The sequence below is a fragment of the Anolis carolinensis genome, chromosome 2 (genome assembly GCF_035594765.1).
Source record: "Anolis carolinensis isolate JA03-04 chromosome 2, rAnoCar3.1.pri, whole genome shotgun sequence".
Classification (NCBI taxonomy): Eukaryota; Metazoa; Chordata; class Lepidosauria; order Squamata; family Dactyloidae; genus Anolis; species Anolis carolinensis.
The window spans coordinates 34,690,548-34,712,765 of NC_085842.1; the positions used below are offsets into that span (position 1 = coordinate 34,690,548).

Genomic DNA, 22,218 nt, shown 5'->3' on the forward strand with positions numbered 1-22,218 from the left:
ATCTTGGTGGCAACTGATGCACATTTCAGACAAATCTAATAAGGGAAGAGGCTCCCCCAAGAGGTGTAGCATTATTCAAATCTATCTCCAATGACAAGTTTCACAACATTGAAAAGTTGGGCTGAGATTAGTATGGGAATCAGACATAGATATAAAAATGCAATTACAGCAACCCAAAAGTGACCCTATTTCAGGGTTTTCTTGGCAAGGTTTGTTCAGAGCGAGTTGTCTTTGCCTTCCTCTAAGGTTGAGGGGAGTGACTTGTTCAAGTTCACCCAGTGTTTTTCCAAGACTGAGCAGGGATTCAAACTCTGGTCTCTGAAATCATATCCCAACACTCACGACACTGCATCATTAGCTGCAATAAAAAGCAACATTCATGTATGAATAACCATATTTACTTGAATCTAATGTTCATCTTTTTTTGGCTGAATTGCACACCCAAAATTGAGGTGTACATTAGATTCGTTGGTTTGTTAAAATAACAATAACAATAACAATAATAACATTATTTATATTCCACCCTGTCTCACCAAGGAGACACAGGGCGGATTACAATACACTAAAAAACACAAGAGGCAAACATTCAATGCCTCAACACAAAAGCAGACAAGGCTACAATTAACAACCCATTCAATCCCAACACCAATCAACATCAAACAACCAATTATAAATAAAACCTAAAATCGCACAAACAGTTATATAATAAAATTATAGTAAAAAGTAAAGGTTTCCCCTGATGTTAAGTCCAGTCATGTCCGACTCTGGGGGTTGGTGCTCATCTCCATTTCTAAGCCAAAGAGCCGGCGTTGTCTGTAGACACCTCCAAGGTCATGTGGCCGGCATGACTGCATGGAATGCCATTACCTTCCCGTCGGAGCGGTACCTATTGATCTACTCACATTGGCATGTTTTCGAACTGCTAAGTTGGCAGAATCTGGAGCTAACAGAGGGTGCTCACTCCACTCCCCGAATTTGAACCTGGGACCTTTTGGTCTGCACGTTCAGCAGCTCTGCGCTTTAACACACTGCACCACTGGAGGTTCCATAATAAAAATATATCTAACCATAAAAGCATAAAAATTGCTCACATAGACCCTCCTCCAACCCTTTGTCAGGCCAAGGCTGGTAAACTCACCAACCTCAGCCTGATGGAGGGGCATGACTTCCCAACTGGTCTCAGTGACAAGGTGTTCAAAACCTCCCCCTTGGTTTTGAAGGTCTCATGAACAAAACCTTAGCGGCTCATCCACCAGACCGAGGCTGACAAGTCTGCTAGTCTTGGCCTGCTTCCTCTTGCTTATCAACTGTTCTGGGATAGACAGCAGAAGGGAAAGCCGTGTGTTACATCCAGCAACAAATCCTTTTTTTGCAATGCACACCTTCAAAATTGAAGTGTGCATTACAATTGAAGGCACGTTATAATGAAGTAAATACGGTATCTGTCAACTGGTTCTTTCTCTTCATCTTGTGGCTCCTAGGGAGGCATGTATGTCTTTCAGCTCTTTGACAATTATTCAGCCAGTGGAATCACGCTTCTGTGGCAGGCCTTCTGGGAGTGTGTGGTGGTCGCCTGGGTCTATGGTAAGTGCCAAAGAAGATGGGGAGCAAGGGAATATTCTCCTTCCTTCTGCTGTCGTTTGCCTTTTTACTGATGCTATCGGATAGCCGCCTCTAACCTATTACTATCATGTGCATCAGTCTACAATTCTCATCATCCCCAGCTAATATGGCCACGACAGATGGCCATTGGCAATGCTGTTTGGAGATTGTGAGAGATGTAGACCTATATATCTAGTGAACACTGGATTGCAGGAGTCCACTGGGTAGCTCTTGGCCACGTACACTAGAAGTGAAACATACTTCTAGCATATTGGTGCTACTTTGGCTGGCATTGCTGTATTTTTTCCTATCAAATCCTGAGATTTATAGTTTTGTGAGGCACGTAGAATTTTATGACCAATTGGCCCTATTGCCTCACCAAGCTACAATTTCTAGGATTCCATAGGATGGAACTATGGGTTGAATTGGAATCACAGTGCTAGAACCATTCAGTGTCAAAGGAACCCTAGGCACTGGAGCTCTGCTCTGATCTAACCATTAAACAACATGGATAAGCATTTTTTTAAGGATTACAGCTTCCAGAATCATCCAGTGGCTATACTGCCCAGGAAAATCTGGCAATTGTAGTTTAGAAGTATCACTTTTCCAACTTCTAGAACTGAGTCTGGGAATTTCTTTTAATATGTTGATTTCAGACCACAGGCAGGGCCGGCTCAGAGGAAGCTAACGTCCAATTTATTGTTCCTTCAGGAGCTGATCGCTTCATGGATGATGTTGCCCGCATGATTGGCTACCGGCCTCTGCCCTACATGAAGTGGTGCTGGTTATACATTACACCACTGGTGTGTGTGGTAAGTCAAAGAGTGGACTGGAGAGAACTCTTTCCTAAAAGAGAGCTTCATCAGATTCGCTTTCCATCATGCAGGGGCTGAGCTACAGTATGGAAAGATGAACTTTTCATACCACAACACTGTCATACTAGCTGTGGAATTTGGGAGATGTTTGGTTAATACTTGGATGGAGGACAACCATCCAAGTGCAGTAGGCTGTATTTCAGAGGAAAGCAATAGCAAACCTTACTTCTGAGTATCCCTTGCCTAAGAGAACTGAGATTATCTCAGTTAATGAGACCATCATAAGTCAATAGTCTACCTGAATACACAGTTCAAAAATGTAACTTTTTCTAAGTTCTGGCATATCAGTATTAAAAATGTAGCTGATGTGTATATGGTTTGCCACTGTACCTCATTCCAAGTAGAATTCCAAGTGAAAACTGAGCTTGTAATCATGTATTAGGATTGTGTTGTTGTGTTTGTTGCCTTTAAGTCATTTCTGACTTATGGTGAGCCTAAGGTGAACCTATTGTGGGGTTTTCTGGCACTAAAAGTATGTGACTTGCTCTGGGTCACTTAGGGCCCTTCCACAGCCATATAACCCAGAATATCAAGGCAGAAAATCCCACAATATTTGCTTTGAACTGGGTTATCTGAGTCCACACTGCCATATAGCCCAGTTCAAAGTAGATAATGTGGGATTTTATTCAGCTGTATGGAAGGGGCCCTAGTGGGTTTTCATGGCTGAATCTAAACCCATCTAGGTCAGTGGTTCTCAACCTGTAAATCCCCAGGTGTTTTGGCCTACAACTCCCAGAAATCACAGCCAGTTTACCAGTTATTAAGATTTCTGGGAGTTGAAGGCCAAAACATCTGGGGACCTACAGATTGAGAACCACTGATCTAGGTCAATACATGACTAAAGCATGCCAGAAAGATGCTGATCCAATCTCTGTTTAAAGTTCTTCAAAGAGGGAGAGTCCACCATTCTCTCAGATAGTCAATTCTGCTACTAAACATATTTTACAGTCAGGATGTTCAACCTAATGATTAAGTGGATTTTCTTTTCTTGTAATTTGAATCCGTTGGTTCATTTTCCAGTTTCTGGAGCAGCAGAAAACAAGCTCACTTGGTCTTCTATATGTCATCCCTTCCAATATTTAAAGTTGGTGATTGTATCACTTATTTCCTTCTCAGAGCTGAATGTGTTCAGCTTCCTAAGCCGTTCCTTGTTATGTTCCTAACAGGAAGTCAGTCCTGGCATTTTGTATACATTTAAAATAGTACAACACATGCAAAGGCCCAGTGGCCAGGTTGAAACCTCTCCCTGCCCCATTCAAAAGATCCCTGCCCAATTTGACTGAGATACAAAGATACCAGATGCCATGGGGTTTAAAGGCCAAACTAGAAGAAATGAGAAGTGTATGATTACGTTTCCATCTTGTTGAAATTCATTTTCAAAAAGGGTGATCCAACTTTATTCCCTTTGTATTGTCAAAGACTTTAATCCCTTTACTTTCATTTCCATCCAGCTACTATTTTATACCGGTTGCAAAAGTATTGATAAACATACCCCTCGATTTGATAAAATCAAGGGGTATGTTTCTCTACAAATATTATTGGACTGCTCCTCCCATGCATCCTTACTACATGTACTGACAAGAGCAGATGGAGGTTGCAGATGGAGAGAGTGTGACCTGTCCAAGGGCATCCAAAGCTTTTCCATGGGATGGGTGGAGATTTCAACCCTGAACTTCTAGAGTCCTAGCCCAACACACAAACCATTAAATTACACTATGTGACAAAATTTGAAAATCTTCTGTTCCTGGGTTGCTGTGAGTTTTCCAGGCTGTGTTGTTGCTGTGAGTTTTCCAGGCAGTTTTGACCTTGGCTATGTTCCAGAAGCATTCTGTCCTGACGCTTCGCCCACAACTATGGCAGGCATCCTCAGAGGTTGTGAGGTCTGTTGGAAACTAGACAAGGGGGGTTTATATATCTGTAGAATGGGAGAAAGAACTCTTGACTGTTGTAGGCATGTGTGAATGTTGCAGTTGGCCACCTTGATTAGCATAGAGTGTTTTGCAGCTTCCAAGCATGGCTGCTTCCAGCCTGGGGGAATCCTTTGTTGGGATGTGTTAGCTGGCCCTGATTGTTTCCTGTCTGAAATTCCCCTGTTTTTTAAGTGTTCCTCTTTATTTACTTTATTTACTCTTCTTGTAATATTCCACAGTTATATAAACTCCACTTGCCTAGTTTCCAATATACCTCACAACCTCTGAGGATGCCTGCCATAGATGTGGGCGAAACGTCAGGAGAGAATGCTTCTGGAAGGTGGCCATACAGCCTGGAAAACTCACAGCAAACCAGTGATTCCCCCCAGGAAAGCCCCGAACAACACTTCTAGTCTTGGTTTAAAAGTGTTATTTCCTTGTGTAGTTCTTATTTGAGAGTAATTATTATACTCCAGAAAATTTGTTTTTGTGGCTGCCACAAACTATGTTGAATTGGTTGAGACTCGATATCAAAATGTGCTGCAGGATGTCCCACAAAAGCAATGTTTTTGCAGTGTAATAAACCTTTTTTCCATGTTTTTATGCTAGAACCAATTAGGAAATGACATTTATAACCCAGGAACAAAAATCGTGTTATATAGTGTTATCAAGCTCAGATATTTAATGGCATTGTTGACAACCACAGCAACACCATCTTACTCCAAAGCATCCCCAAATCTTTTTAAAAAGCATCCATGTCTCAGCTTTATCATCTTTTTGATATATGCCCTGGCAGCTGTTAATTGCAGCCAGCCCCAAACCTATATGTGAGATGTTAAGAAGGAGAAGCTCAGATTATTTCTGGAAAGGGTGACTTTGCTTAACACTCAGGAAATTACATTCCAATCTTCTCCTGCACTTTAGTTGAACTGATCGGTCCCATGTGACTGGCGCTGCTTTCAGGCTGGCAGCTCCAATGCTGTCTCGCTCTTGCTTTTTTCCTACAAATAGAGTCAAAGTTTCAGTAATTTTTTATTCCCCAAAAAGAGAACTTAATAAAAAGGTGGCCATAATAGAAGCAAGAAATATTTTGAGGTATATAATACTAATACGTACTACATAGCTACATTTTAATGATTGCAACTAACTACAAACACATAACAAAAGTATAAGCAGAAACAAAAAACATACCTTCAACACAGAGACTCAACTAATACACAACATGTAAGCTGTTCTATGAACCTTACTTTTAAAAACAAAATTGCTTTTGTAAAAAGTTAAATATTTCCCCTTTTCAGAAGGGCAAAGGTCTTTGGTTATCTTTGCCATCATCCTGTGTTATATAATCTTGGGTGTTGTAGTATTACAAGGCTTTGTCTTCTCTGCCAAAAGGTGCACCTGGTGTCTTTTCAAACTGCCATTCCCAGAATAGCCCTGAGCCACTGGTGGCTAAAGTGACCTTTTTTTCGTGTCAGGAGCAACTTGAGAAACTGCAAGTCTCTTCTGGTGTGAGAAAATTGGCCGTCTGTAAGGACGTTGCCCAGGGGATGCCTAGATGTTTAACGTTTTACCATCCTGTGGGAGGCTTCTCTCATGTCCCCACATGGAAGCTGGAGCTGACAGATGGGAGCTCACCCTGCTTCCCAGATTTGAACTGCCAATTTTTCGTTCAGCAGTCCTGCTGGCACAAGGGTTTAACCCCTTGTGCTACCGGGGGCTCAGTTGGCTAAAGTGATGTGTTGTCGAAGGCTTTTATGGTGATGTCAAACCGCATTCATTCTACAGTGTTGTTACACCTTTCATTGTGTTTGCAAAAGTAGACCTTTCTCTTATGAAACAATTCTAGAATATAAGTACATGCACCTGAAGATCAATGTCATAAGAAGAGCGCAACGTTGCATAATTGGGAAGAAGCAGAGCTAGGTGAAGTTACTATTTAAAACTAAAACTTGTAGAATTCTTTAGGTGGTTAGAACATTTTGAGAGTTGTAGTTAGAAAAATTACACATGCACCCTCAAAGTTTTGGAAAGAAGCCAAATTCATATAATTAATGTGGGACCCACCCCTCATATTTCTTTATATATTACCTCTGCCTTTATGCTGATCTCTCCTCCCTCCTCTTCCTTCCCTTCCTAACAGGGCATCTTCCTGTTCCATGTGGTGAACTACCAGCGCTTGACCTACAACAAGACCTACGTCTACCCCTGGTGGGGCGAAGTGATTGGCTGGGCTCTGGCCCTTGCCTCCATGCTTTGCATCCCCTGCACTGTTGTTTACAAGCTGCTGCGAAGCAAGGGCTCTCTACAACAGGTGAGTTTCAGCCTCTCCTCTTTGTCAGTTCCTTGTGTTTCTCTCTCTCTTTAAGCCACTCATGAGCCAATTTCAACTCTCCAGGTGTTTTGGATTTCAACTCCCACAATTCCTGGTAGGCTGTTAAGTCCAAAACACAGGGAGGGCCCAAGTTTGCCCATGCTTGCTTTAAGCCATTGGGATGCTGCTTCGAGATGTCTCATGCTCTTGGCACACAGATGTGCATGTACATTTTGGAAAGAATGCAGTTTGGCGTGTCTTTTTCTGATATGTCTCACTGCTATCAAATGGATTGCTGTGAGTTTTCTGGGCAGTTTGAAATTGCATTACATGATCAGGGTAGACTCATATAATGCAGGTTTACTGCATTATTTGGCAGTGTACATGAAGCCTCAGACATGATCCATAGCATATATGAATGCAGATATATCATTTTTTCATCCATAATGTAATTTATTAGATATCACTATGTAACAAAATTTGAAAAAAAAATCTGAACCTGGTTTGAAAGTGTTATTTCCTATTTATTTGTGCAGTACTTACTTTGAAAGTAGTTATTGTACTCCAGAAACTTTGTTTTTGTGGCTGCCACAAACTATGTTGAATCGGTTGAGACTTTATGAGATAGTCATTGAAAAACTATAGCAAAATGTGGTGCAAGATATCCCGCAAAAGCAAAGTACTTGCAGTTTAATACATTTTTTCATGGTTTTTATGATAGAAGCAATTAGGAAATGACATTTATAACCCAGGAACAAAAATTATGTTACTTAGTATAATCTATCCATCAAAAGGAGGAAGGGGTGAAAGAAATGTGGCACAGCACCTTAAGAGCGGTTGGTTCTTAATTTTGCATGAACTTTCAGACTTTAAAGTACTGCAATATTTTTCTCCCCATTTCTTCCATCTTTTTATGCTGCACGATACTAACAGGGCCATTCCTTTGAAATGTATAAAAGAAACAGTGTGAAAACACAATAGGGTTACAAGTGGAAGACGTTGTTCATGTTGTTATTTGTCTTACCTGTAAAATTCCATGCACAAGGCAGCCTGGCTTCACAACTGAAACCTTACAAGAAAGAACTTTTAGCAACAATTAAGGATTATTTATCTGTAGGTATATGTAATGCCTAGGCTAACTCTCAGAGCAATGTGCAATGAAATGACAAGACTTACCATAAGTCTATAGAAGTCACTTGGAAACATAAATCGGCAACAGTTGTAATAAAACCCAGCAAAGCAAATAAAGACACTGTTAAAAGCAACTCAGTTGGAATATCTAGTCAAATAAAAATGACGGACTGACACAGTGTGCTTGGGGGTTGTGATTAATATTTAATTTATTTAAGCCCTTCCTGAGACTCAAGGTGGCTTTCAAACATTAAAATGGACCTTAATAAAATCAGATATTTGGGGACAATATAAAAAATTAAAAGAGGTGTCAAACAGCATTCATTCTGTAGTGTAGCTGCACCTCCAAACAATATAGGGAAATGTGTTGTTGAAGGCTTTCATGGCCGGAATCACTGGGTTGCTGTGAGTTTTCCAGGCTGCATGGCCATGTTCCAGAAGCATTCTTTTCTGACTTTTCACTCACATCTATGGCAGGCATCCTCAGAGGTTGTGAGGTTGGAAACTAGGCAAGTGGGATTTGTAATAATGTCCAGGGTGGGAGAAATAACTCTTGTCCCTTTGTGGCAAGTGTGAATGTTGCAATTGGCCACCTTGATTAGCATTGGGTGGTCTTGCAACTTCAAAGCCTGGCTGCTTCCTGCCTGGGAGAATCCTTTGTTGGGAGGTATTAGCTGGCCCTGATTGTTTCCTGTCTGGAATTCCCTGTTTTCTGACTGTTGTTCTTTGTTTATTGTCCTGATTTTAGAGGGGTTTATTTTAATACTGGTAGCCAGATTTTGTTCATTTCTATTGTTTCCTCCTTTCTATTGAAATTGTCCACATACTTGTGGATTTCAATGGCTTCTCTATGTAGTCTTGCCTAGTTTCCAACAGACCTCACAACCTCTGAGGATATCTGCCATAGATGTGGGTGAAACATCAGGAGAGAATCCTCATGGAACATGGCCAAACAGCCCAGAAAACTCACAGCAACCCAATATAGGGACCTTTTATGTCATGCTTGCCCTTGATTCCAATGCTTTAAAAATTCTGGAGCACTTTCTCTGTGTTTCTACCGATGGCTATTGGATGAAAGCATCCTCAAGAACCTTACTGCGTTAGTTTCGCTAAGGCAGTGGTTCTCAACCTGGTGTCCCTAGATGTTTATGGCCTACAACCTGGGCCGGGCGGTGGCACAGGCTGGCAAGCAGCTGCTGCAATAAATCACTTTGACCATGAGGTCACGAGTTTGAGGCCGGCCCGTGGCAGGGTGAGCACCCGTCAATTAAAAATAAAATATAGCCCCTGCTCGTTGCTGACCTAGCAACCTGAAAGATAGTTGCATCTATCAAGTAGGAAATAAGATACCACTTACGTATAAAAGTGGGGAGGCAAGTTTAACTAATTTGCAACGTTGGAATGAGGAAGTGCCATCAGAGTAGATGATGAAGCAGCTGCTCCCCCCTGTGGCCAGAATCAAACATCCCCTCAGGAGAAGGTTAAATTGCCTCTGCAAGCTTGTTTTCTGCTGCCCTGCAGACTAGGAGCAAGCTTGTTTTCTGCTGCCTTGCAGACTAGGAGCAAGCTTGTTTTCTGCTGCCCTGCAGACTAGGAGCAAGCTTGTTTTCTGCTGCCCTGCAGACTAGGAGCAAGCATATTTTCTGCTGCCCTGAAGACTAGGAGCAAGCTTGTTTTCTGCTGCCCTGCAGTCTAGGAGCAAGCTTGTTTTCTGCTGCCCTGCAGACTAGGAGCAAGCTTGTTTTCTGCTGACCTGCAGACTAGGAGCAAGCATATTTTCTGCTGCCCTGAAGACTAGGAGCAAGCTTGTTTTCTGCTGCCCTGCAGACTAGGAGCAAGCTTGTTTTCTGCTGCCCTGCAGACTAGGACATGGAACAATGGCTTCAAACTACAGGAAAGGAGATTCCACCTGAACATCAGGAAGAACTTCCTCACTGTGAGGGCTGTTCGACAGTGGAACTCTCTCCCCTGGGCTGTGGTGGAGGCTCCTCCTTTGGAGGCTTTTAAGCAGAGGCTGGATGGCCATCTGTCGGGGTTGCTTTGAATGTGATTTCCTGCTTCTTAGCAGGGGGTTGGACTGGATGGCCCATGAGGTCTCTTCCAACTCTACTTTTCTATGATTCTATGATTCTATGCGTGCGTCTGTCTGTCTGTCTGTCTCTGTCTCAGTTCCATGTGTTTATGGGCATTGAATGTTTGCCCTGTATGTGTATAATGTGATCCACCCTGAGTCCCCTTTGGGGTGAGAAGGGCGGAATATAAATACTGTAAATAAATAAATAAATACAACCCCCAGAAATCCCAGCCAGTTTACCAGCTGTTAGGATTTTTGGGAGTTGAAGACCAAAAACATCTGGGGACTCACAGGTTGAGAACCACTGTGCTAAGGTATACGTTACATGTAAATTAATAGTGACAAACAAGCCAAACGGCCTCCTGGAGTTGCTTCTTGATCCCTGTGTCTTCTTTCTCCCGCAGCGCTGGCAGTTGCTGACTACCCCTGTCTGGGGCCACCACCACTTGGAGTACATGACACCTGAAGCAGAGACAAAGCTCCTCCCGCCTCCAGACGGCCTCACAGCAGCTCCTCCAGAGAAGGCCACCCTCTTTGAGACTGTGATTTAGTTTCTTGGACCCTCCTCCCCCTGTAGCAATGCCACCAGCAGCACGGTCTGAGCTGAGGAGAGAAGGGGATGGGATTTGGGAGAAAAACCTATAGTACCCTTGACTCATCCTCTGGTTGTCCTTTGTGACCACTTTCTGTAGAAGAGGCCATCTTCAGTGCAGTTAACTAATGAAAAGACCTACGAATTGGCCTAATATGGTTACGTTAGAGGTGCTCGTAGTGCAGCAAAGGGGAAGAAACATACATGATCTGGGCCAGCCTTCTTTTAGATCAGGTATGGCCAAACTTAGTCCCTCCAGGTGTTTTGGACTTCAACTCCCACAATTCCTAACAGCCGGTAGGCTGTTAGGAATTGTGGGAGTTGAAGTCCAAAACACCTGGAGGGACTAAGTTTGCCCATTCCTGCCTTAGATAAAGAAATCTGGATGTGCAAGGCTGATATTTCTATCTTACCCCTTTGAAGCTGTAAACAAAATCAAACTTCTCCCTTGTCTTGTTCTTGCATTGTTACCTATCGAGCTTCAAGCCAAGGATGTTGACTTCTTAGTGACTTGCAAAAAAAGAGGTCCCACCAACTGGAAAAGAGTTCCTCTCCAGACTCTCCATGGATATTTCCCCCCATGGCAGCAAAAACCCCATAGCTTTTTCTTCCTGAACCCAGCCAGGGCTGTTTCTAAAAAAGTGCTGGATTCTGGCATTCTGTGTGATGCTGGTGTAGTTTTGTTTGGTTCTGATTTTTATTTTTTGCCCTGTAGTTACCTTTTTGGTCTATTTTATTTTTTTAGCCCAGTCCCTAATATGACCTTAACTGGTGTAGGGAGACTAACAGCATCCCGCTCTTCAGGTTCCCATTTCTCTCTCCCTCGGGGAAAATAAACACAACCACTCCCAATCTATTTCCAGCACTCTGTGGCCTACTTCTTTTCATAGCTTCTTCCCACTCTCATAATCACATTCCTTCTACAGTTTCAAGGATAGTTCCACTTAAACATTCTCGATTATGCAGCAATTGCTTGTGTGTGTGTGTGTGTGTTTGTCTTCTTCAGCATCATTTCTTGCTTCCATCACTCTGAATCAGACAGGGGCAAACTGGCTACCGGCTGTTAGGAATTGTGGGAGTTGAAGTCCAAAACACCTGGAGGGTCCAAGTTTGCCCATGCCTGCTCTAAATGTATCCATTCTCCTTTCCTTCTTTCCTTCTGGTCTACTTTTGGCTCTAACCAGGAGCCGGTTGGAGAAGGGATGCCAAGTGCACACTGCAAACCAGAACTGAGGACGATGCCCTTAAATCTTCCACTGAGTGCAAACAGTCTCACTCTAAATGGACAAAACTTTTATAGATCCCATCAATGATACTGAAATTGGAAAGGGTTGAGGAGCTAGAAAATCTGGGGTAATTGTGTCAACCTGCTTCTTCCTTCTCAATCAAGCAGAGGGAAATCCTTTGAGCAACACACAGCCATGGATACAGTTTGCATATTTCTTTCTGGTTGGACTTCTATAGCTTTGACCTCTGTCTATCAGGTGCACCAATTCTATGTGATTGCAGTGCTGAATCCACTATTAGTTTTGGTCAGCTTCAGGGGAGCTATCCAGGGTGCTGGAATAGTTCGACATCCTAGGCAGCTCTTCAAAGACTATAAGAAAAAATGGGTTCCCAAGGGTTTGAACTGACAAGTACCCACTAATAGAATAATAGCAATGTATTAGATATCATTAAACATTGTATTATGTACAATAAATGAATATTGTAAGCCACTGTATGTTCCCAATAGGTTCCACGATATCTACCGTGTTTCCCCGAAAATAAGACAGTGTCTTATATTAATTTTTGCTCCCAAAGATGCACTAGGTCTTATTTTCAGGGGATGTCTTATTTTTCCATGAAGAATTCACATTTATTATTGAACAAAAAATGAACATTATATACTGTACAGTAGTTGTCATCACAAACCAGCATAACCAGACAAACTGTGAATTCTTGTTATTACCATTATTTCCATGTATGGTATGTACATTTACCAATCCCACATACTCTGGTGTTCTGTCTGGTGGGCATGCTTCCAAACAAAAACTTTGCTAGATCTTACTTTCAGGGGAGGCCTTATATTTAGCAATTCAGCAAAACCTCTACTAGGTCTTATTTTCTGGGGATGTCTTATTTTCGGGGAAACAGGGTATGAAAGATTTTATTTTTCATTGATTACATTCTTGAATTATTTGAACTAAATAAAAAAGTAAGTAGTATGTATTATGTAATATTAGCCAATTTTACTAGGCCAGAAAACACTTTGTACAATTGTATTAATACTTGCAGACCCTACCACCAAATGAAGTCAAAACCGGTTGTGGATAAGGGATCTACTTATCCTTTACAAAGACACAAGAAAATAAGAAAGTTTACTATGTTGTGGATGCAACTACCATTCATCATACTGTAAATGTAACAATTTGATTGTGATTTGCAACCATTTATCTGATATTTATATTCATTTATTGTACATAATACAATGTTTAATAATATCTAATACATTGTTATTATTCCATTAGTGGGTACTTGTCAGCTCTTCAAAGACCCCATGTACACTGCCATATAATCCAGTTTCAGGATGCAGATTAATTGCATGGAACTGGATTATATGGGAGTGCAGACTCCTATAATCCAGTTCAATGTGGTTCAATCTGCATTATATGAGTCTACACTGACAATTATAATGCAGCTCATACAAAACTATATGGCAGTGTAAATGGGTCCTAAATCTGAATTGAAATCTAGAATGGATTCCCTGCCCCACTAACATAGAAGTCACCAGAACATTCAACAGATGTAGCTTTATCACATCCAGAGAGCAAAACATATTAGTGTGTTGAAGTTGACCAATAACAACAAAACTAGTGGCAACGAATAGAGAATTTTGTGGCTCTGAGGAAAAGCAGATCATCACAACAAATTCATAGCTACTGGACTCTTACTGCCTCATCACACAAGAGCATGGATCTACTTTAAATCCGGTTTCTGCCTCCTGCAGAATTCTGGGGTTTGTAGTTTGGTGAGGCCCAGGACCTGTCTGGCTCAGCTGTTTAAAGGCCCTTCCTAAAGTGGATTTAAAGTGAATCCAAGCTCTAGTGTGATGAAGTCCCTAGTAATCCAGAATCAGAAAAAAGACATTTGTTGGATTTCTCTCTGTAAGTAGAGAAGAAGAGCGGCAGGCCTAATTTTAATCCTGATGAGCAAAGGCTCCTCTCCCTCTCTCAGCGTTGCAACAGTGATACTCCATTCCTCCAATGTATGCATTTTGTAATATATGAGTGTTTGTGCCAAACTGGGCTGAGCCCACCTTCCTCTACTCATGAAATTGTAATAACTGTTCGCTCCCTTCTGCCACAGCTGACTTCTCAACTCCTTGTTTTTTGCCGTTATGTACCAACATGCTCCAGATCCAACCTCTGACAATAAATATGGGAGAGATTCAATCTGTTTGTCAGTGGCATCTTTGTCAAACCGGGATCTCTGAAACAACCCTTACTGGTGGTATCTTTGAAGGCCAGGTTACATTTTATTGTTGTGTGCATCTCCAAGTTGACTTTGACTGATGGGGACCCTCTCCAAAGAATATCTTGGTATTTTTCCCCACTTAGACTGAGAGAGTATGACTTGCCTAAGGTTAGCCAGAGGGTTTCCAAGGCAGACTGGGATTCGAATTGTGCTCTCCTGGATTCCTACACCAATGCCTCAAACCAATACACCACACTGGCTTCTCTTAACAGGGTAAAGTATTTGAGCTTCATTCTGCAGCCAATTATTGTTTCATATATTGCAGTTCCCAGTTCAGGAGGGTGTCATTGCTTATAATGATCAGAGTTTGGGAAAATAGCCAACTGACTTATAGAAAATTTTTAAACATTCATCTCAGAGAAGCCACTGAAATCCACAAGCATGTGGACAATTGAACAAAATTGAAAATGAACAAAATCTGGCTACCAGTATTTTTTTTTTAAAAAAACCTAGAATCAGTACAGTTAACAAAGATCAACACTCAGAAAACAGGGAATTCCAGTCAGGAAACAATCAGGGCCAGCTGACACCTCCCAACAAAGGATTCCCCCAGACAGGAAGCAGACAGGCTTTGAAGCTGCAAGGCCATTCAATGCTAATCAAGCTGGCGAATGGCAACATTCACACTTGCCTCAAACAGACAAGATTTCTTTCTCCCACCCTGGACATTTCACAGATATATAAACCCCACTTGCCTAGTTTCCAACAGACCTCACAACCTCTGAGGATGCCTGCCACAGATGTGGGTGAAACGTCAGGAGAGAATGCTTCTGGAACATGGCCATATAGTCCGGAAAACTCACAGCAAACCAGTGATTCCAACCATTAAAGCATTCAACAACACAGTCATCTCGCTGTTTTCTGTTCTATGCAAGATGAGCATCCCTTATCCAGAATTCTGAAATCCAAAATGCTCCAAAATCTCTAAATGGTTCAGAGGAGTGGCTGAGATAGTCTTTGTATACATTGTAGACAAACTTTGTTTCATACACAACATTATTAAATATATTGCATATAAAACTGTCATCAGACTGTGAGTATAAGATCCCATTTCCAAGACAACACGTGTATATGCAAGTATTCCAATATCCAAAAGATCCAAAATATGGAACAGTTCTGGATAAGAGATGTTCAGCCTATACTATTTTTTAAAGACATTGCAGGTTCCATTACTGAATGTTACTCAGGTACAGCAGAGAAAACTAGGGCAGCTTTTCCCCATCCTCCAAAAATTTTGGATAAGAATTGCCATATCTTCCCACTGGACATGTTGGATGGGAGTGGTGGATATTGTAGTCCAATACAGGTTGAGAAAGGCTGCTGTAAAGCAGTGTTCTTGAAACATTTTCATCTCAGGCTTTCTTATGAAACAGTCATAGGCACTTGGTATCTGCCAGGGTTTGGTTTCAGGATCAAAATCAACAGGTGCCCAAGTCCCATTATATTCAAGGGCTTAGCAAAATGGTGCCCCTTATATAAAATAGGGAAATCAAGGGTTCCTTTTGGAATTCTTTTTTTTTTTTAAGAAAATGTTTTCAAGCCATGCATGGTTGAATCCATGGATGCAGAGTCCATAAATGTGGAAGGCTGGGGGTATGTCAGCTTCTTAAATGGATATACTATATATACACTGCAACTCAAGCCAATCTGTTTGGTAGATATATAGATACCAGTCTTCAAAGCTGCATTCAACACTCTGCTCTGCATAGACATGTCTGAAGTGAAAAAAAAAGTCAAATCACATCTCATCTGAAGGAGGACATGACAATTTGCCCGACACCTGGCTCTCTATGTGATTCACACCTTATTTTACAGTGCAGAAGCTCAGTTTTGACTGTCATCTTGAGCCATTATGTATGAATATGCTTGCAGCTAAACTAGCTATGCTTAACAGAAAGAAGGATTATTTCTCTTTCATGGGGACAATTTCCTGATCATAAAGCTACTTGGTTTCAGGGTCATTCTGCTCTTTAGTTTTAAAGAGCGGGAGCAGATAATCTTCATGTCTTAATTGGGTTTATGTGGCTGAGCGGATTCAAAGTCTCACACAAATAAGGAATTGGGAACCTGTCTCAACACTGTAGACCCTTTCACATTAGGTTATAGTACTATGATTCCACCTGAACTGCCATGGCAACACTCTATGGAAGCCCTAGATTGGCAGATGAGGGTTGATAATGATTCTGAAATCTATAGCCCACAGCAATAACTTTTCCAGACTTTGATTTCCAAGGGTTGGTATGGTGCCGTTAGCTTCCCAGAGAGACAGCTGGCTGTGTGATTATGCAGTTGGTCCAGTTGGGAGCATCTACACTTTCAAATTAATGCGGTTTGACATCATTTAAACTGCCATGGCCCAATGCTATGGAATCCTAAGATTTGTAGTTTTACAAATCTTTCTCTGCCCAATAGTGCTGGTGCCTCACAAAATGACTGTGATATAATATTATATATGCTATGGCTCAGTGCTATGATTCCATAGTATTGAGCCATGGCAATTAAAATGGTGCCAAACTGCATTAATTCTACAGTAAAGATGCATCCAATGACATTACATATCCAGGATTAGGGAGTCGAAAGCTTGACAAGAAATCACAATCAAAATTTAGCCTTGTAGAAACAATATACTAAATATTTTCATAGGAATGTGAGACAGGTTGTGGATTGGAGAGCAAGTTTTAAAGCCAGAAGTACAGTAGAGTCTCACTTATCCAATGTTCTGGATTATCCAACGCATTTTTGTAGTCAATGTTTTCAATACATCGTGATATTTTGGTGCTAAATTCGTAAATACAGTAATTACAACATAACATTACTGCATATTGAACTACTTTTTCTGTCAAATTTGTTGTATAACATAATGTTTTGGTGCTTAATTTGTAAAATCATAACCTAATTTGATGTTTAATAGGCTTTTCCTTAATCCCTCCTTATTATCCAACATATTCGCTTATCCAACGTTCTGCCGGCCAGTTTATGTTGGATAAGTGAGACTCTACTGTATGTATATATACATACATATGTAACAGGACGTTGTCTGTTTAATAGAGGAATCTTTCCTTTTGCATTGTCTTTTCAGTTCTTGTTGCACTAATAATTGAGGATGGGAATATGATGTTGGAAGGAGTTACATAAAGTCTTTAAAAGACAGCTCTCCTAGACCTTGAACACAAGGTGGCAGCAGAAATACTGCGTCGAATTCAGTAAAATACTTGGATTGCAGTTCCCAGTGGCTGGGAGATTCCAAGAGTGGCTTTCTAAAAAACCAAAAAAAGTAACTTTCCCAAGTTTTGCTTCTGTTCTGCTCTTACTGAAAGTCTGCTCCCCACTTTATGAAAAGTGTGAGTGTTTTAAGAGGAGTCTGTGCTTCTTGCCCTAGGCTACTTCTGTGCCCACAGTGCTGCATCAATTATATCCAGCAATTCCACATAGCTGGATGAGAACATTTACTTCCTTATGAGCCAAGTCAATAAATAATATTCATAGTGAGACATAGCAGGAAAGATGTTGTGCTGTGACTTAGCTCGAGCTGGGTTTCAGTCCCTGCTGAACCAATAGGTCTACCCAGTCAATTTTAAATTATTGTTTTTAAATCGACATTCGACTGGTTTGAATAATATTGATGTGTATTTTAATCTTACGTATATGTGTTTTGGGCCGTGGTGGCGCAATGGGTTAAACAACTGAACTGCAGAACTTGCTGACTGGAAGGTTGGCGGTTCAAATCCGTGGGACATGGTGAGCTCCCGTTGTTAGCCCCAGCTTCTGCCAACCTAGCAGTTCAAAAATATGTAAATGTGAGTAGATCAATAGGTACTGCTTCGGTGGGAAGGTAACGGCTCTCCATGCGGTCATGCCGGCCACATGACCTAGGAGGCGTTTATAGACAATGCTGGCTCTTTGGCTTAGATATGGAGATGAGCCCCCCGCCCCCCAGAGTAAGACTCGACTAGACTTAACTTCAAGGGGAAAGCTTTACCTTTTTATATGAGTTTTACATGTTTTTATCTATTGTATTTTGATCGTGTTGTAACCCGACTTGAACCTTGAGAAGAGGTGGGTAAGAAATAGAATAATAAAACCATAGAGTTGGATGAGGATTCAAGCGCTACTCAGTCCAACCCAAGAAGGACACAATCAAAGCACTCTTGACAGATGGCCATCCAGATTCTGCTTTAAAACCTCCAGAAAAGGAGATGCCACTACACTCCAAGGCAACATATTCCACATAGTCAGAAACTATTAATAACAAGAACCCACAGGTGACCTTTGCTCCAGTCATTCTTTCAGTCAGCTGAGCTGGTTTGCAATGAGACTGAAGGGATTAAGACAAGAGTTGTGTACATTGCACTGCATCCACTGGAGAAAAGGTGTTAAATGTCCTCAATTATAATGGATTCAAACTACAGGAAAAGAGATTCCACCTAAACAAAAGGAAGAATTTCCTAATAGGAAGAGCTGGATGACAGTGGAATATGCTGCCTCAGGATCCAGTGGCATTTCTTTCTCTGTAGTTTTTTAACCCCATCAGCAATGCAAGAATACACACAGAGGCGGTCCAACCATAAGGCGAAATAGGCATTTGCCTGTGGCGCCATCGTCCCGGGGGCACCATCGTCCTGGGAGGAGGGCACCACTCTCCACCTCCTTCTCTTTTGGGCCTTCTAGCGGCCGCGCTGGGCCTTCCGGCCAGCGCAGACCCACCTTCCCACCACGCAAGCCCACCTTTGGGGCCTTCAGAGATTGTGAGGTCTGTAGGAACTTGGAAGCTAGGTATGTGGGGTTTATATATCTGTAGAAGGTCCAGGGTGGGAGAAAGAACTTTTATTTGAAGAAGGTGTGAATGTTGTAATTAATCACCTTGATTAGCATTTAATGGCCCTGTGGCTTCAAGGCCTGGCTTCTTCTTGCCTGGGAGAATCTTTTTTTGGGAGGAGTTAGCTGTCCCTGATTGTTTACTGTCTGGATTTCTTCTGTTTTCAGAGTGTTGTTCTTTATTTATTGTCCTGATTTTAGAGGGGTTTTTTTAAAATACTGAGGGCTATCTGGGTTATCTAAGTCCACACTGCCCTATATCCCTGTTCAATGTTTAGTGCTAAATTTGCAAATATAGTAATTCCTACATAACATTACCATGTATTGAACTGCTTTTTCTATTGATTTGTTGTAAAACATGATCTTTTGGTGCTTAATTTTTAAAATCATAATGTAATTTGATGTTTTATAGGCTTTTCCTTTATACTTCCTTATTATCCAACATTTTCGCTTATCCAACGCTTTTATTTTTCAGTGATTGGTTTGGGGGGGCGCCAAAATTCTGTTCGCCTACACTTGAAAAATACCTAGGGCCGGCTCTGAATACACAATCCAAGCACTCCTGACAAATCTATATATATAAAAGAGTGATGGCATCACGGCAATTCACAAAACAACAAAAGTACAGGCCCCCCCAACCTCAAAATTTGACAACACAACCCATCATCCACGCCTCTAGGTTGATACAACAAAAAGAAAAGAAAAATAAAGTTCTAATTAGAGGGAGAGCAATAATTGTTTTTATCCAATTGCTGCCAGTTTAGAGGGCTAATCTCTGCCCACTTGGTTGCCTAGCAACCAAGGGACAGCCAGGATTCAGTTAGGGGACAGGCAGATTTAGGCCTCACTTAGGCTTCTTCCACAGATTATCAGATTTGCACTGGATTATATGGCAGTGTAGACTAAAGGCCCTTCCACACAGCTATATAACCCATTTATAATCTTATATTATCTGCTTTGCACTGGATTATCTTGACTCCACACTACCATATAATCCACTTCAGTGTGCATTTTATACAGTTGTGAAGAAGGAGCCTCATATAATCCAGTTCTGAGCAGATAATATAAGATTAGAAATATACAGTAGAGTCTCACTTATCCAACGTAAACAGGCCGGCAGGATAAGTGAATATGTTGGATAATAAGAAGGGATTCAGGAAAAGCCAATTAAACATCAAATTAGGTAATCGTTATACAAATTAAGCACCAAAACATCATATTATACAACAAATTTGACAGAAAAGGTAGTTCCATGCGCAGTAATGCTATGTAGTATTTACAGTAGAGTCTCACTTATCCAACGTTCTGGATTATCCAACGCATTTTTGTAGTCAATGCTTTCAATATATCGTGATATTTTGGTGCTAAATTCATAAATACAGTAATTACTATATAGCATTACTGTGTACTGAACTACTTTTTCTGACAAATTTGTTGTCTAACATGATGTTTTGGTGCTTAATTTGTAAAATCATAACTTAATTTGATGTTTAATAGGGTTATCCTTAATTCCTCATTATCCAACATATTCGCTTATCCAACGTTCTGCCGGCCCGTTTATGTTGGATAAGTGAGACTCTACTGTACTGTATTTACAAATTTACCACTAAAATATCACAATGAATTTAAAACACTGACTACAAAAACATTGATTATGAAAAGGCAGACTGCGTTGGATAATCCAGAACATTGTATAAGCGAATGTTGGATAAGTGAGATTCTTCTTTAATATGAAATAATTACTGGGATAGAATAATGCAGAACAATATAATCTCTAAAACCGGGACAGTAAATAAACAGGGGAATTCCACACAGGAAACAATCAGGGCCAGCTAACACCTCCCAACAAAGTATTCCTATCATCAAAGTCTGGCAAATCCTGTTTTCTCAGGGCCACAGACAGTAGAAGCACATAAAATATCGCAAACAACACCACTCTGAAAACAAGGGAATTCCAGACAGGAAACAATCAGGGCCAGCTAACACCTCCCAACAAAGTATTCCCATCATCAAAGTCTGGAAAATCCTCTGTTTTCTCAGGGCCACAGACAGTAGAAGCACATAAAATATCGCAAACAACACCACTGAAAACAAGGGAATTCCAGACAGGAAACAATCAGGGCCAGCTAACACCTCCCAACAAAAAATTCACTCAGGGAGGAAACAGCCAGGCTTTAAAGCTGCAAGGCTATTACATCCTAATCACTTTTCCTAATTGCAGCATTCATACTTGCCTCCAACAAACAAAAAAAACCAATCAGAAATATTGTATATTCACAACCTTTAGGAAATAATATCCCCTGATGGCGCAGCGTGTTAAAGCGCTGAGCTGCTGAACTTCTGGACCGAAAGGCCACAGGTTTGAATTGGGGGAGCGGAGAGAGCCCCCACTGTTAGCCCCAGCTTCTGCCAACCAAGAAGTTCAAAAACATGCCAATGTGAGTGCATCAATAGGTACTGCTCCGGCGGGAAGGTAACGCCGCTCCATGTAGTCATTCCACATGACCTTGGAGGAGTCTACGGACAACGCCGGCTCTTCGGCTTAGAAATGGAGATGAGCACCAACCTCCAGAGTCATTGGACACGACTGGACTTAATGTCTGGGGAAAACCTTTACCCTTGACCTTAACTACCACCAATTCCTCAATACTTTATTTTCCATACCACCATACTTCGCCACAGCAACGCGTGGCCGGGCACAGCTAGTGGCTATCTAAGGGAGTGTGTGGATTGTATCTTCCTGCATGGCGAATGGGGTTGGACTGGATGGCCCTTGGGGATTTCTTCCAACTCTATGGATCTATGAATCTATATACCTCACAACCTCTGAGGATGCCTGCCATAGATGTGGGTGAAACATCAGGAGAGAATGCTTCTGGAACATGGCCATACTGCCTGGAAAACACACAACAACCCTATGAATCTATACTGCGAAAGTGTTCGGTCCTCACTCTATTTTGGACAAATTTGAAAATCAATGTTTCAATATGATATTCTCCAATAGCCCCAGCATTGTTTCCATGTCAGAATTACATAATCCAAGAGTGTCACTTATTGAGCAGAACTCATAGATGTGCAAAGTATATTGGATCACGTTACTTAGTTTTCCACACTTTTGTTGAGAGGGTTGATCTGAGGTGACTTAGGGCACATCTAAACTGACTCTTTAATGCAGTTTCAAATCAGTATTGATGAAAGTGGTTTTCCTGTGCAAGAAAATGCATTGGAACCAATTTGAGGTCCTGATGGTGATTACACAAACCACAGAGCACTGATGCACATTAAGGGCTTTCTTTCACACATTTTTATGGGCGTTTATTGTCTAGCCACCACGTTTGAACCTAGCTTCGAACAGCATCAAGTGGTCAATGTAGATGGGGGCTTAGTTAGCA

At 41.4% G+C, this 22,218-nt stretch overlaps 1 protein-coding gene across 1 annotated transcript in view; it reads left to right on the forward strand.

Annotated features, from left to right (window-relative positions):
* LOC100562477 (sodium- and chloride-dependent creatine transporter 1) overlaps window positions 1–13,929 on the forward strand; it is a 57,070-nt gene extending 43,141 nt beyond the window's left edge. Inside the window, exons 11-14 of the mRNA XM_003217866.4 lie at window positions 1,482–1,584; window positions 2,314–2,414; window positions 6,528–6,698; window positions 10,308–13,929. Coding sequence (XP_003217914.3) covers window positions 1,482–1,584; window positions 2,314–2,414; window positions 6,528–6,698; window positions 10,308–10,454 — 522 coding nt within the window. The 3' untranslated portion in view covers window positions 10,455–13,929. The remainder of the gene's footprint in view (window positions 1–1,481; window positions 1,585–2,313; window positions 2,415–6,527; window positions 6,699–10,307) is intronic.
* The last annotated feature ends 8,289 nt before the right edge of the window (window positions 13,930–22,218 follow it).